Raw genomic sequence first — 16,146 nt, forward strand, 5'->3', positions numbered from 1 at the left:
TGTGCAGCAGAGGATGACATTTCTGACCAATCAAATAAGTTTTCAGTATTTTAAGCATCTTATGGGGGAAGTTGTGGACCTACTCTTGCCTTAAATGTGCAATACACATTCATCAGTCAACCAAGGCACAGTAGGCTTCTTTTTTAATGTTAGGGAGCATGGTTGATATAATGTAAATAACTGCACTGCACTTACACAGTACAGGTAGACTGAAGGGCAAGCCCCAGTATTTCCTGTCATTGGAAATTTCTGTGCAGGTGATAAAAAATTTTTGAATTAGTGGTGCATGATGCACAGTGCAGTCAGCTGTGCACAGGATGTGACCAATTGTGCAGATCCAGGAACAGGCACCTGTGGCACAGTTGGCGTCAGAGCTGAATACCGGGTATGATTAGGAAATGTATGTCAGGGGCTGGTCACAGCCATGGCAAATCAGACCAGCTTTCTCAGTCCATTAGAAGCTGTGCACCTCCCTACCCTGACATAATGATGTTTTCTTAATGGAAAGGAAAATCCAGACCAGCTTCTCCCAAGTGGAAGCTTATGCTGTTGCCTGGGTGGCGCTTTTGGCACAGGCACAAATTATATGACATCTTAAAAAATGACATATGGCAGTCTTAACTTCCCACAGAGGACAGATGGTGTCACTAACACTTTTTGGAGTTCTGAGCTGGTTTGTTATTTATTTATTTATTGTAATATTTAGAAAGGGAAGACAAGCATGGCAGCCATATTGTCAGCATTTGTGCTCAAATTCTCCTGTGCTGTGTTGGATTCACTGCACTTGTCTGAGTGTGTAGTTGAAGTTAAAGTAGTTTTCAGCTGAAGAACAGCCAAGTTCAAGCTGGATGAGGAGCATATATTGACAAATAAAAAGTTGCCATCCCCAATTTTACTTGGACCCACTTACTTACAGCCAGCTCAGTTTTTTCAGTACCGTCCAATCAACATCTAAAGCAATGGATTGTTGCATTATTGGTTATTTATTTGAAACGTAGAAATTTGTAGAGGTTTTCAGCACCAACAGTGCAATCCTCAGGATGCCATTGTTTCCCGTACCTCATACATACGGAGTATGTATCAACATGGTAACATGGTTTACAGTTGCCTTGACAGCCAGAGCTGTGTACTTTGCAGCAGTGTGGGCCTTATGAAGGATTGACTCCAAGTAGCCACCTTGGAAGAAAGTGTGGTATATTCACTCAGCTTTAAAAATCTGCAACTCACCCACCTTCAGTGTGCTTTAGCAGGTGAATGTGTGGTCTGAAGTTGTCTTGATTTAAAATTCTCTTTAAAAAAAAAAAAGAAGAGGGTTGCTCTGTAAAATGTGAATGAAACAGAATCAAATCATTGAAACACTGCATGTATGGAAAATCACAAATAGCAAGTGTGGAAACTGAGAAATATATTCTTACTTTGAAACTGATGCCAGAAATATGTCCCAGCAAAAACTGGGACAGGGAAAATATTTGTCACTGTCTTGCATCATTTTGTTTTTTGTTTTTTTTCATAAATAGGTTATCCTTTGTCAAATTTATTCTTTCATAATATACTTTATGTTTTCAGTGGGTCCCAGGTAGAGTACTGTGTGCAGGCCAGTTCAGATTAATATGTGCAGAATGTGGTTTGGCATTGTTTTGCTGAAATAAGCAAGGCCTTTCCAAAGACATTAGCTGGATGGTAGCACATGTTGCTTCCCAAACTTGTATGTGCTGTTCATTATGAATACAAGTTTCCGTGCTACATGCACCCCCATACCATCACACACTAAGGGTGCACCGATCCCTTAATTTGATTGAATACCGGATCCTTAATTGAAAACCCGGATCGGATATTGTTGACAAGAAGCTGCTCTATAGACCGATCCATTCAATTCAGTACGTTTATTGTTTACACACAGCACATTCTAGAGCTAACATAGCACGGAGGAAGCTAAAAGCAAACCGACAGCAGTTTGGAAGTATTTAAAATCTCCAGCTACCCCAGCAGCTTTATTGTATGTTTGACGCAGGTTTTAATTTAACCACAAACTCATCTGAAAAGCTCTGACGATGATGACGCTCTCTCTCTGTCTTTCTCGCCTGTTCACGTTTGCTGTTGTTATGTTCAGTGTAGCACTTGTTTGGAAGCTTTTTCTGCACTTACCGTAACATAGTGTGTTGTTGCCAGCTCCATTAACATTATTTCACTTCATCTGTCTCTTGTTAGCTCCAGTCCACATGCTGTGTGTGTGGGGGGTGTGTGTGTGTGTGTGTGTGTGTGTGTGAGACTGCAGGGACCATCCATCCCAAATGAGTTCATGCCCTGAGATGGCAGCAGCCATCATGTTAATTTGTATTATTTTTTATTTGCATGGTCAAATTTTCAATCTGGGTTCACTGACTGGTTTTTAAAAAACTGGAGTTTCTATGTTGTTGCATTTTTCTCCTTGTGCCTGTGCGGGTTCCTTCCGGTGGTCCGGCTTCCTCCACATTCCAAAAATGATGCATCTCAGGTTAATTAGTTATTCTAAACTGGCCATAGGTGTGGATGTAAGTGAAAATTGTCTGTCTCTCTGTGACAGCCGGGGTAGGTTCCAGCCACATAGTAAAGTAATGAATGTCTGGAGGTTGTCAAAGCAGCGTATCACAGTGTAGTTCGTTACCACGTTGTCGTCTTGTTTTTCTTGTCTTCCAAGTAGGCCATATTTTTGCTACTTGGCTCATGTACCTTCTCATTAACTGTGGAAAGAGGGTGGCAGTTTGCCATTTAGTTTACCCTGCGTGTATACAGCATTCTCAGATTAGCCAGTAGATTAAAGTTATTGAACTGTCATAGACTACCTGGCAACAGTCTGAAAATGTCTACATTCATAAAGAAAATCTTTCTGTTTTTTTTTGTGTTGTTTTTTTCATGCATGTCACCCCACAGCAGGAACATGGGCATTGTAGATAGCCTAACACCTGGATGTTTTCAAGAAGACCTGGCCAGACCATGTGTCTGATCTTGATTATGGGTGGATCCTTTAAGACTCACAGACTCTTTTTTTTTAATCATTTACACCTGCTTAAGTGCACCTGATTCTATTTTATTCATTTAAAGGATGGTAGCCTTAACCACATGGGGATAAACATGTTTTAACTGCATACAAGTTCCACAGTTCTAAAAGTTTTGGTCTAATTCTACAAATATAACAATTTCTGTATGTGTGTGTGAGAGAATCCATATAAGTATAGGTGTAGATTAATGTATGTATAAATGCATGATTGTATAGAGTCCTTAACAGATTTTTAGGCCACCACTAAGTGTAAGGGTTCTGCCCCAGCTGCCCTAAATTAATGGTATTGGTAATTATCAAGCTCTTTAATCGAAATGATATTTTCACTGCTAAAATATTAGATTTTATCCTTGTGGTTCACATTTCCACATTTTACAAAAAGGCAGAAAAAATTAGTAAAGCACATTATTATTTTTTAATTAAGATGCCAACTTAAAGTTATTTACTTGCATTCCTGAAAAGAAAAGTTTTAGTGGTTGAATGTTGTTCTTGGTTAATTTCTGACTTCTCAGAGGTCAAATATGGTATGAAAATGTGAATTTAGTTATTTTTAATCAATTTTTTTGAGAGAAATATTTGGGGTTTTTGTCATGTTCTTACAACAGGTGGTCTAATAAATATGTTAAGCATGTTTGTATATACGTATATGAATGTATGTAAGGTATGAATGTGTTAATTGCTGAAAGAATATGAAAGATAATGAAAGAGTAGAATCACATCAGTTACACTGTTTTAAGCATAACATTTTAGTTATCTATCTATCTATGATTTATTAAAATAAATATTAATTTAATAATTTGTTTAAAATATGTTTTAAGAGGGATACATAACACACACACAGATATATATATATATATATATATATATATATATATATATATTATATATATAATATATATATATATCTATATTATATATATATAATAGAAGCGTAAAATAGTTCAGTGTATGAACAACAACAAGCAATTAAGTTTTAGTGCATAATTCATATATTTCACTACATTTAATTCAATTGTATGGTCAACATTATGTGATACTCCTGATGTTTTACATGATACTGATTATGTACCCCCACAAAACAAACAAACAAACAAACAAACAAACAAACAAACACCTGCTAGGTGCTGGTAGCTTTAATAAATCACAAACTATGTTTCTTGCATAAATCCTTGAGAACTAGCTCTTTAGTGTAACATCTTGCAGTGGCACGCTCATTATAGAACATGCAGTGCTGTTTTCATTAAATGTCTTTTCTTTGGAGAAAACTGCACAAAATTAGATTTTAATAGAAGCCTCTATTCCCTGGGAAAAAGTTACACTGTTAAGTGGAATTGCATGCTAGTGTCAGTGCAAATTAGCAAAAACATTGGATCTTCCTTACACAGTAAGCAGTAACATCTTCTGTTAGCATGCTAATGGCTGTTTTGCATTTGCTGAGGTATTTCTTGTGTTGGATATGTACAGCTAAATGAATCTGGAATATGCAGTGTGTCTGCATAATGGCCAATTACAAGTCCTTTGTAAGTGTAAAAGTACACTCAAAGGAATAGCGAAATAGCAACAATAAAGGCCAGCACTGAGGTTTCGTTAATGGCTCTGTAAGGTTCCCTCCTCAATTAATTGTTGACAGTGACTTCTGAGGCTTTGTGAAGAACAGTCGGTGAGGTAACTGTTGGAACTGAAAGTTGTTTCCATTTCTAAAATTGGAGTAATATACAGTCCAAAGACATGCAGTTAGTGAGGTTAGGTTAACTGGTTTAATTTAGAATGCTAAATTACCCATAGGCGTGAATGTGAGTGTGAATGGTTGTCTGTCTCTCTGTGTTAGCCCTGTTATAGTCTGGCAACCTGTACAGGGTGTACCCTACCTCTCGCACTATGATAGGTGGGATAGGCTCCACCCCCATGTGACCCTAAATGGAGAATGGATGGATGAAGTAAAAGGTGGGCTCTAGAAATTATATACTTACAGCTAAACATTATGTAGAGAAATCTGTCAGATGTTTTTTTAAATGATCAAATTGGAAGTTATCACAGGTCGTCCCTCTACTCTGCAAACAGTAATTGGTTGGCCACTTTAACCTTTTATTGGGCACTTTGAAATTCAAAATCTCAACTCAGAGTGGAGGACATAACAGGACTTAATTACTTTTGTGACATTTTCAAAATGTTTCATTTTCATGTATAAAATCAAGGTCAGCTGAGTTACCACAGTTGGTTCCTTGGCCGTAAGTGGTTAAAAAAAAAAAAGAAAAGCACACAGGATGAGCGTCATATATAAGTTGTGTGGAAATTATCAAAAATAGTTATTGCCCGATAAAGGGCAACAACTGAGACAAAATGTGTAGCAAAATCAGAGGTTGAACAAAGTTAAATTTGATCATAGTCTTTAAAAGTGAGTATTTTGCACCAATAACAGTTATTTTTCAACAGGTCCGTCTCCTTTTGATTTATCAGAATAGTCCTGTCATTGTCTTACTGTGGGGATTTTATCTGACATTTCTCATAACATTTACTAATTGTCTCGAGGCTTGCACTTATTGTCCTCTGAGTATTTTATCATCTCTTTGAATAATTGGCACCCTTTATTCCGAGTTTTAACCGCATCTGTTTTATTGTAGCCAGTGAAGAGAAAATACAGATCTATCGTGACAGAGAGTGGCTCTCCTTGCACTACTGAAAGTCAAAGAGGCCTCCTTATGTCTTTTATGAGAGAGTGACTTCAATAAGATTTATTCAAGCTTATTTGGGTCTCTGTTGAAATGCAGCAACAGTGCACTGTTTGTACTGCTTGTAAGAAATAAGTTGCTGCTTTATTGACGGCAGGGGGTAGTTCACTTATGACTGACATATTTGGTGTATGTGTGCGCCGTACCTGTATGCATCTCTATCCCGAGTACGCGTGTGCTTGTCTGCCTCGGGTTCTCATTTCATGAAATGCATAAAATATGAGTAATGCAGACTCAGGAGATAATCTAACAGCATGTGCAAGACTGTGTTTGGTGTGGTGTGTGTGCGAGTGTGTGTAGCACTAGTGTTCGTGTTGTGCTGTCTCACTGTTGTGCGGAATTGAGCCCATCTCCAGGGTGCAACTCAAATTGATTAAATTTGCCAGGTAAGTTGAGGGGTTGACTTGAGGCTCCAAGCAATTATTTGACTGTGGCTAAAGCTGGTGTAAAGAACAGATTTTCTTGTTCTTTCAGACTGCTGTTCTGTAATAAAGCAAAGTTCTATTGTCAAAAGGAGCACACAGCCCTGGAGAATACCTCACCTATGTAATCTGATGCTCCTGTAGCGCACATAATATCCAGCTGATATATCTATCTGATATATCACACTAGACAAAGAGCTATATGCATTGCCACTGCCTTCTCTAATCATGTCTTATTGTTGAGTGGAGCTGTCTGCGCTCATATCATGCTACGACCAATTTCACAATCAGATATATTTATGTTTATATTTATGAATAAGGTGTCCAGAGATGTAGATTTAAATATATTCTGCATGTTGGAGGCACTCTGTGAGGAAACCGTGAATATTAGTGCTGGGCATAGGGATGCAGATATTGCTGTACTGGGCTATATAGAAAGTCTGCATGGCTGAATGATTGAAGCAGGTTTGAGTGACTCACAGCTGGATTATTACTTCACCACATTGCATCCAGTGAAAGGCCTCTGCCGCTTTAAAGGTGGTTTCCTGACATTGTTGCCCTTTGCCCCTTTTAAAATGACCCATTTTTCATTTGTGACAGAAATAATATTTCCTTTCAGGTTGTTAGAGCAGCTATGCAGCAGCCCAAGCGGGTGGTTACGAGGAGGTTGGGACACAAAATGAGAGCCGCTGAGTTTGAAGGGGGGGGGGGGTGGGGGGGGGGCACATTTGCTTAATCAAATCACAGCACATGAACTGTAAGAGCAGCAGAAACGCCCGACCCTTTCCACCTCTATATTTTATCATACGCAGTCCACTGTTTTTTCCCATTCCGACTGTCCGCATTCCCACTTCTGGAAATATTAAATTTGACTTACAAGAGGATGCAGGAGGCAGGCAACCTACTCCCTCCCTCTCTGTGAATCAGCAGGCTGTTACCTGTATTATTCTCAAATGAGGGATCAGAAGAGCAGGGCTTTGTACTAGAGAGCTGTCATTTAATAACTGCCTAATGTCTGATTGTTAGACTTCATCAGACATTTGTATTCTCACATGGCCATCCATCCAGTGTCTCCTGTCTGTCATGCATGACATGAGACACTTGGTGTGATAAAGACAGAAAAAAATAAAACAGGAGAAATATTGAAATTCTAAAGTGCGCTTGCATTGTTAAATAAGTTATGAGCGATATGTCAGAGATAGCAGGTGTATTGCTGCTGCAGTTTCAAATCTTAGTTTCTGTGGTCTGCATTTTTCAGGCTGTCTTTTTTGGGGTTTATTTTGCACATGAGGTCCTCGTTAGGCAAAGAGACTTTGTTGCTTTACTTAATAGAAGTCTGTGTATTACTTTTGGCCATTTGATGAACAAAAAGTTATTTTAAGCTTGATTAATCAACTGTGGAAGGGGATGGGGAGCCATTTGGGACTGGACCAGGGGACGGCTCCACCCAGTCTCGCACTCATGTTTGTGGAGAACCTGGTACTGATTCTGGGTCAGGGTCTTGTGTATAGCAGAGCAGCTAATTGTTATCAAAGTTGGTGTTTCAAGTGCTGCCTATCGAGTGTGTGCATTATAGGGAGAAAGTCATAAGAATAAAACACTGTATATGTGTGGGTGAATGAGACATGCAGTTAAAAGTGCTTTGAGTGCTCAAACAATAGAAAAGGGCTATATAAGTACCACTCCATTTTAAGCTTTGCACTTTTTTTATGTCTGCATTCCAGCCAACACCATCTTGATGAGCACATGCACTATCCTGCCTTAGCTTGTGAAACAAGCATTCACCAGAAAAAGGCACTACTACTGGTAGTCATTCACTAACAACAGCTTATAGCTGGTCTACTCCATTATATATATACCATGTATATAAACCTACAGATGACACTTCAGTAACAGTGGCAGCACATGTTGCAACACCTTGCATACTCTCTGATTCTATAAACTATAGTATTAAAACACTGGAAGCTTCACAGCTGCTACCAATTAAATTTAGACACATTGGCAATGCATTCTTTTTTTGTTGTGTGTGTGTGTGTTTGTTTTAATGAAAACACCCATTAACAATACATTCAAAACCTGCTGACGTTATTTTGTACTGGACAGAAATGCCTCGTGTGATTTTAGCTGCGCTCCGGGATGATCAGGCTTCTCTGCTCTCTTTTTCAGCCCCCCGTGAGTCTCTGTATCAGTCTGTTCGGCTGTTATCTGCAGATGACAGTGGTGTCTCCTTCTTTGGAAAATCCACTGCGAGCCCTTTTTCATCTTACAAGTACTGAACTGCATATTTTTTTCTTAAATGCAGAAAATCTTCCAATTTGTAGTCACTTTTTTTTTTTTTTTACCCGGAGACATCTAACAGTCTATTGAACAGAGCTACTGAGCTATGTGCCACACATATGTCCTGTCTTTCGAGTGTCATGATTGCACGGGGTGGCATCTGTGCATGCACTGTGCAGCAGGAACAGCTGGTCAGACCCAGACTAAGGGGTGGCCATTAGCTCTCAGCACACTGACCCTCCCAGGAGCACCTGGCAAAGACGGCCAGCAGGCAGAAAGGCTAACATTTAATTGCGCCGAAAAATGGCCGGTAAAATCTCCCCGATGGGGGGGGAGTAGTTGCCCCAGTAAGATGAGAGGAGAGAAAGGCGGTGGTGGCTGCAGTTTGACAAGGAAAAATGAGAGAGGACTGAAAAAAAGCACTGATGTAATGACAGGTGTCGGGACAAAAGGCACAGTTAGCAACAGAGGCAGAAAGCTGTATTGACTGGCAGATGACACACTAAAGTGATTTTAGTCATTTGGTGGAGTGCCATACTCCAAGAATAACACGTTTTCAGTCAGAACAAACCAGACGCAGCCTAAAAACAAGCTGTCTAACCCCTGCAGGTTCTACTGCTTGCACCGCGGGTCCTCGTGTAACTTATTCAAGACTTCTACGAACCTGGCAATATTCATGTTGGCAGATAAGTTAAATAAGTAATGATCCTACTGCTGCTGAGCATATTGACTTTTTTTTCCTCTAGAAGCTTTTTTCTGATGCAGTCAGGTCTGTGTTTTTTTTTTCCCCTTCCTTTTTGTGATTTTAAATTATAATTGATGTTTCTTTCTCTTATAAATATGTTGCAGTCATTAAATCAATATCAATAACTTCAAGGTTTCAGGGGCATTTCCGTGTAATATTCTTGCTAACATCTCTAAAAGCAGCAGCAGTCCTGTTTTAACAGAAATCATTAGAAAGCAAACAAACAATAAGGGGAAACATTTTATTTGAACTTAACGCTTCTGTCGAGCGTGTTAATAATTGCTCGCGTTGTGTTTTATTGCCTTGTATTTCAGCTCTTTTGGTTGAATATTGATAGAGTGTGCCGTTGAGTTGACTTTATATAGATGTAAAGTAAGATAAAACAAAACAAAGGTGCAGTAAAAACACAGAAGTAAAACCAAAGCAAGGATAAACCTTCACAAAGGTTTGCTTATGAGTGATGTTATAGAAAGAAGCAAAACAGTCGCCTGAACTCTGTTCAGACGTCATTGTCGGTCCACAGGACTCCGTTAAAACTGGTAATTGCTTGCCTCTCCAACAATATGCTCAAATATTGCTCTTATATTGTGGAAACTCAAGCGAGATCTTTCGGGTCAAAGTGGTTGTAAAATCCTGTGAGGTGAGGTCAGCAAACATTGTTAAGACTCATTTAAACCTTCTTGTCAGGACTGAGTCAGTGAAATGGTCAAGCAAAAAGAAAGAAGCATATGAATGTAAATAACTGTCCTGCTGTCGCCCCTAGACATCCTGGTCTTCCTGATCTAAAAACCTTCTTTCTAACGGAGGCCGAGGCGGCGATTCTGGTTACAAAAGGAAGTCAGATCGCTTAGAAGTCTACGAGAAAACAGCCCTGATCTTTTACCTCGGTGATCACGTTCATGATGGGTTCATAGTGTCAGTTTTCCAGAGCCGTGTGAATACTGCATGCATTTCATTTTGTAAATTATGGTCCCCCATACAGTCAAAAATGATGACAAAGCTATGCTATGTCTTGTGATTGAGAGGTTGCTACCATGATTAGCGTGCAGCGTCCCCCTGTTTCTTAATCAGATTCACGTTTGTCACGTCCACTTTCAAAATACCAAGATGTTGATGACCAAAATGTTCAGTGGGAGGCTTCAGTGACTTCAGTAAGCAATGAGTGATGTCACTGCCCACTTGTCTGTGTTCTAAATACTGGCCAACCGGACAAGCATGTACATAGCTGTATGGACGGTATTGGGTCGCTCTGAAGAGCTCAGTTTGAGTGTGGTAGTGTAATAGGATGCCACTGTTGCTGTTTGTAATCTTTCTTCCCTTCTAGATATTTCTAAGTGTTATTACTGCAAAGTGGAAGTGTTGAAGAACCACAGCAACTCATCCACAAAGTGGCAGACCACATAACGTTACAGAATGGAGTCATCTAGCGTTGAGGTGTATAGTGCATAAAAGTCACCTCATACTTGTTTAAGATGAACCAGTTTTAAAATTAGACTTTGCAGTCTATGATGCTAACTCTTGGATTCCTACTAGGTTCCAGTCCTGTTCTCCTAGGTCACATTCTCTGTTTACCAAATTTCACCACTACGCCGTTGTTGTTTCTGTGGCCTTTTCACGATCATACCTTCCTCTGCTCTTTTGATGTGGTTGGAAAGGCCAGAAATGTGCATGACAACAGAGCGTAGAAGAGGTGAGGTGGTCTAGAATTACAATTACAGAAAGTATAGAATGGATTTCTTGTTTAGAGGCAGTAAAAGCATTTTAGCTAGCCCAGCTTTAATCAAGCCTCTACAATAAGGAGTTGTTAAAAATCAGTCCTGTTGTGAAGTCCAGTGATTGCATCAGTACTGTCTGTATGGTGCAAATGCATTCACTTGGCACACAGAGTACCGCAATGTACTGATGTTAGCATTCTTTCATACTGTGTGTTTTTAAATCAATGCAATCTCCTCTTTTGCATTGGTGCAAATGATTGTATATGATTCTCAAAATTCCACTTTTGAAAGTGGTTTTTTCTCAGCATTTGCTTTTTCAACAGTTGTGCAAAACTATATAAATGTTTAATAAAACTATTATTGCTATATGAAGTAAATGCTTTGCTTTAGAAATACAATAAATGGAGAAGTCAAGAAGATTTTCTGAAACCTTTGCTATGTTCATATTTGCTCAAACTATGCTGAGAACAAGCATTGAGAGGTCTGTTTGGTAGCCACATATGAATTTCAACCTCATGTACAATATTTATCATGTTTGCTTCTTGGGTACTTCAATTTCTATGATTTTTGCACAGATCAAACAACTTGTTTCTCCGCTTTCCTCTAGTCCCATGAAAGTGCATCCAGTATCCACAGAGGAGTATGAGATTTAGAGTTGTTTTCGTAGTCTTGCCATGACTTTCCCTGTCTTCTCTCCTCACCTCCTCTCTTCCGTAGATGCTTTTTGTCAGACTCTTGTCGACACCCTGGAGAGCACACCTGGTCTGCGCTACATTTGGAGCACCTTCAAGCCATTATTGCAAGGGAAAGTCCTCTACGCACCTGATACACCTGCTGCTCGTCTCCTGGTGAAAGAAGTAGGTCTGGAGGGGAAATGAAAGGTTTCTATATGTATACTGACTTTTTGTGAACTTGAAAAGAAGCTCTTGCTCTGGCCAGTGTTAAGTTACATTTGCAATGAAAACTTAAAGCCACTATATATATATTTTTATACATTTATTTACTTCCAAATGGGATCAGGCTGATTGCAGGTAGAAGACGCCTCCAGTGTGCCTGTGGGAAAAAAAACAGGATGTCACACATTAGTGTAAAAAAGAAAATAAAGCATCTAATCAGAAGGCTTGTTCATGCACCGCAATAAATATATATTGTTTTCCATGACATGACATTTCTGCCAGAGATTTGCATCATTTTGATAGCTGCATCCAAAACAACAGCAGACATGCTGTGCGAATTTTGCATTGAAAGTACATAATGAGCATGAGCAAAACCTGCCGACTTCACAGCGAGCGGCCGGTGTTGGCGCAGGAGGCCCTCTTCACTCCCGACACAGTCGGGCTGTTTACAAGTCAGTGTTCAGGGGTAAATAACCCCATTTACATTCAACACAATGGGGGGTGGCAGTGGTTACAGTGTGATGAGTTCCTACGGAGATTAACTGAAAGTGCAGTTGTGGACTACTTTCATGTTTGTATTGGCTCAGCCAGACTTTCAGCGAGGAGAAGGTGAGATAAATGTGTAAAATGATACATTATTGTTTTTGTGTTTCAGGCGAATAGCACCTTCAACACCTTGGCCATATTAAGAGAACTTGCTGACTCTTGGGACGAACTTGGGCCCCGTGTTTGGGATTTCCTACAAAATAGCTCTCAAGTCAATACAATACGGGTGAGACTCTCATTTTTATAAAAAAAAAAGTTCCAGACAAATATATATTATTCTTAAAATGATATTTTAAAAACCTGCCGTCAAATTGCAAACATTTAATATACAGTCTTGTGCATTTACGTGCACTTACGTTTTGCAGCGGCGCTACATAAAGCACAAAACATACAGTAGCGTCTTTAACAATTGCTGCAGTATTTTCTTTTAAATATTAAATAATGAGCCTTAAATCGATTGCATGTGAGAATATACATGCTGTGTACATCGCTTTGTCACACCTTCTGTTAGATATGGAGACATAGAGAGGAAAGTAATTATGGATAAGTGCAGGATAATTTTCCATCCTAGCAGAAAGGATTATCTATAGAAGTAAAGGACATGCACTCTTTGCCACCACTTCTATCTCTTCCTTCCTTTCCTCTTCTCCCTCTCTTTGCCTCTCGCCGTATTTCCTTGACACTGACATTACTCCAGTGTCACTCCAAATGAGCTTATAGGCAGCTGGAGGGAAGCAGACATTGGAGCTCCATATAGCTAGGGTATTCATTACCCTAGCCCTAACCTTTACACAAATGGACCAGCAATCCTCCTTTGTCTTCATTTCTCCCCACCCAGCTCCCTCTCTCTCTCCCTCTGTCCACCTCTTGTTCCAAAGCTGGTGGCTTCAGAGGTTTGTCATCTTCAGAGGTCATTCAAGGTCACAGACACGTTTCACTTTGATGGACCAATTACCATCACCACCACAGCTACATCTGAGTTGGATGATTTAGGGTGTAAAGGAATAAAAGGACACGCTGTGAATATGCTCGAAGATGGCTTCAAAATAAAGAGCGTTTGGGAATGCTTTTTGCCTTTACATCGTTATATTCTGTAGGATTACGGTCCTGGCTGGTTCAGTGACACCTGTAGTTACAGCTGGAACAAGTGCTGTTTGATGGTGCGTGTATTTACAGCAGCTCCTTCTTCAGCAGCAGAACAGAAAATCTCGAAGACTGTACCTCTGACTAAATCCTGTAAACTGTAGGAGTGCGACTTGCTGTCACATCCTGGACATTACCCTTCCCACACTCCACTATCTTAACTACAGCATGTAACCTGTCATCTATTTGCAAATATATGGATTAGCTTCTCACTGGGGACCCAGTATTTTAAAGGTAAACACAGTTCAATTCTTCACTTTACCACATGACCACAAGGTTAAAACGGCATATCTGTGTGGCTTAAATGCCACTGAACATTAAGCATTGGGCTGCACATTTAACCGCGTGCGGCAGTAGCCGGATGAAGAGGTGAACTACCGAACCGCTTAAAAAGTTACGGTCAATTTGCCAGCGTAACTCTCTTATTGCTCTTTCAGAACGGCTCTGAATTTCTTTTTTCACAAGACGATTTTGATGGATCGTGTCCTTAATGCTTCACCCACAATGATAGATGCACTGATTTTTTTTTTTTCTTTAAAAGGTCACATGCAGCGTAGAGATTACTTAATTTGACAATTTGTCCTTAGGTTAAGCAGAATATCATCAAAACTGTTGACACTGAAATGCCACTGAGCACAGTGGGCAGAATATATCTGAATCTTTAACTCAGAATTTCACACTGTGGAGGCCCCAGTGCTCCATTGACATGCAGCGCCCTTTGCTGACCAAAAGTCAGGAGTCCGCTTTAAAATGTTAGCCACATTTAGCTGCATTAGATGGGCTGCACTTACAAATGAAGGACTTGATTTCTTTGTGGGTTTTAAGTTCATTTTAGTTTGATGTAAAGCTGTCATTACGGGAACAGTATCAGATTATTACTCGTTTCTTAATTTATAGCAACTGGAAAGTGTAGGAATACTGTGTGAGAGGGAGGGAGGGGAATGGTTGTGGTAACTTGAGAGCAACACATGTAAATCAATAGATGGGAGTGAAATAGCCTTGTTCTCAAAGGATTTTTGTTTAAGAAGCTCAGAAATGGTTATTTCTCCAAACAAAACCACATACATATTCATATATGTGCTGTATGTAAGTGGGCCACTGCAGCAAAGTTAAATTTGTCCCCCTTCTCAACATACTTTATTAATTTGTTGTATGATTATGGAAAGTGCAGCTTGATCTGTGACGTGAGCTGAATGTGAGTCACATACATGTTCCTTATCATGTTAGCAGAGGGGATTGAAGAGGAGGACCTGCGCCATTCTCGCTTTATTGTGCATATGCGGCCGTGTTTGTGTGTTTAGAGGGAGGAGATTTGATTTGCATTTGTTCTCTCTGTGGGTCCTAACGTATCTGTAGCATGCAAATGTGCATATGCTGCCGTATTTGTGCACATCCACACTCTGTGCTGTAAAGGAGCACTTCTTGGCCATAGAGGAGAATAGTTGATGTGCATCTCGGAGCTGCAAGTACAACACTGCCATCTATCTTAATGTGGTTAATTAATTCTGCAGAAAAATGAATGTAAGCTCCAGCCAAAGAGCAAAAGCCCCCCCCCCCCCCCCCCCCCCCCCCCCCCCCCCCCCCCCCCCCCCCCCCCCCCCCCACCCCCCCCCCCCCCCCCCCCCCCCCCCCCCCCCCCCCCCCCCCCCCAAGAACCATGCTTTTTCATCCTTCCTTTTTTAAAGCCTTTCGGTCCTCATAAATATTTATTTAGGTTCATACCACATTAATTTAAAGCCTCTAACAGGTGGCCATTGTAAGTATAAATGAACCCATCTTCTTGCTTTCAAAATCAGGCTCTGCTGGCGAATCCCGTGTTTGCTGCTGCCCTCAATGAGCGTCCCGATGGCAGAAAGTGGATGGAGCAGCTGGCCAACTTCCTGTACAACGGGCCTCTGGAAAATCGTCCACCCGGAATGCCACCGTACAACTGGCGGAATGTCTACAACTCCACCACTGAAATCCTGAAGCTTCTCTCCACTTTCCTGGGTGTATGTGATTTATTTGCTGGTGCTTTTTTTTTTGCAAATGCGAAACGCCTCATAAACCTGGCTTCCACAGAGTTTTGCGACCTCTTCAGTAAAGTGAAAGATGTTCTAAGAGTGGGCTGTTCTTCTGCCATTTAAGTTTTTGTAAACATGATTCTTACTACCTATTTTTTCACCTTTCCACCTGTGTTCTTTCTTCGCCTTTCCCTCTGTTATTTTTTTCCTTACCTATTACCCATGTGATTTCTTTGGCTGGAGTTTCTACTGAAAACAAGTGCCTCATGACCTTTGAAATACCCAAGCAAAATTGTCTTTTGGTAAAGTAAGAATGAGCATTCTTTTCTCGGTTTTGCTAAAAGCACGATCCAAATGAGCTAACTTTACCCACCCTAACCCTTGGCAACAACATCTTGTCTATCAGATGGTTTCTTTTATTGAATTAGTGGTAATTTTACTGTCGTAAATTATAAACAGTTCCCTCTCTATTTACAGACTTGAGACAGAGATTTAGTGAATCTTGTATCGCTCACATCATTTCTGCTTTGCTTTAACTTGCTCTTGTATCTTTCTGCTCACAACTGTCACACAACTCTGGCAGACTAGCAGGAGTGCTGCAGTATGTGAGCTGGGTGCTTTGCATCTAAGGCA

At 40.3% G+C, this 16,146-nt stretch overlaps 1 protein-coding gene across 1 annotated transcript in view; it reads left to right on the forward strand.

Moving 5' to 3' along the window:
- LOC115775067 (phospholipid-transporting ATPase ABCA1) overlaps window positions 1-16,146 on the forward strand; it is a 173,421-nt gene that overhangs the window by 21,638 nt on the left and 135,637 nt on the right. Inside the window, 3 exon segments of the mRNA XM_030722513.1 lie at window positions 11,643-11,782; window positions 12,477-12,593; window positions 15,307-15,501. Coding sequence (XP_030578373.1) covers window positions 11,643-11,782; window positions 12,477-12,593; window positions 15,307-15,501 — 452 coding nt within the window.

Source organism: Archocentrus centrarchus, assembly GCF_007364275.1.
Source record: "Archocentrus centrarchus isolate MPI-CPG fArcCen1 chromosome 18 unlocalized genomic scaffold, fArcCen1 scaffold_23_ctg1, whole genome shotgun sequence".
Classification (NCBI taxonomy): Eukaryota; Metazoa; Chordata; class Actinopteri; order Cichliformes; family Cichlidae; genus Archocentrus; species Archocentrus centrarchus.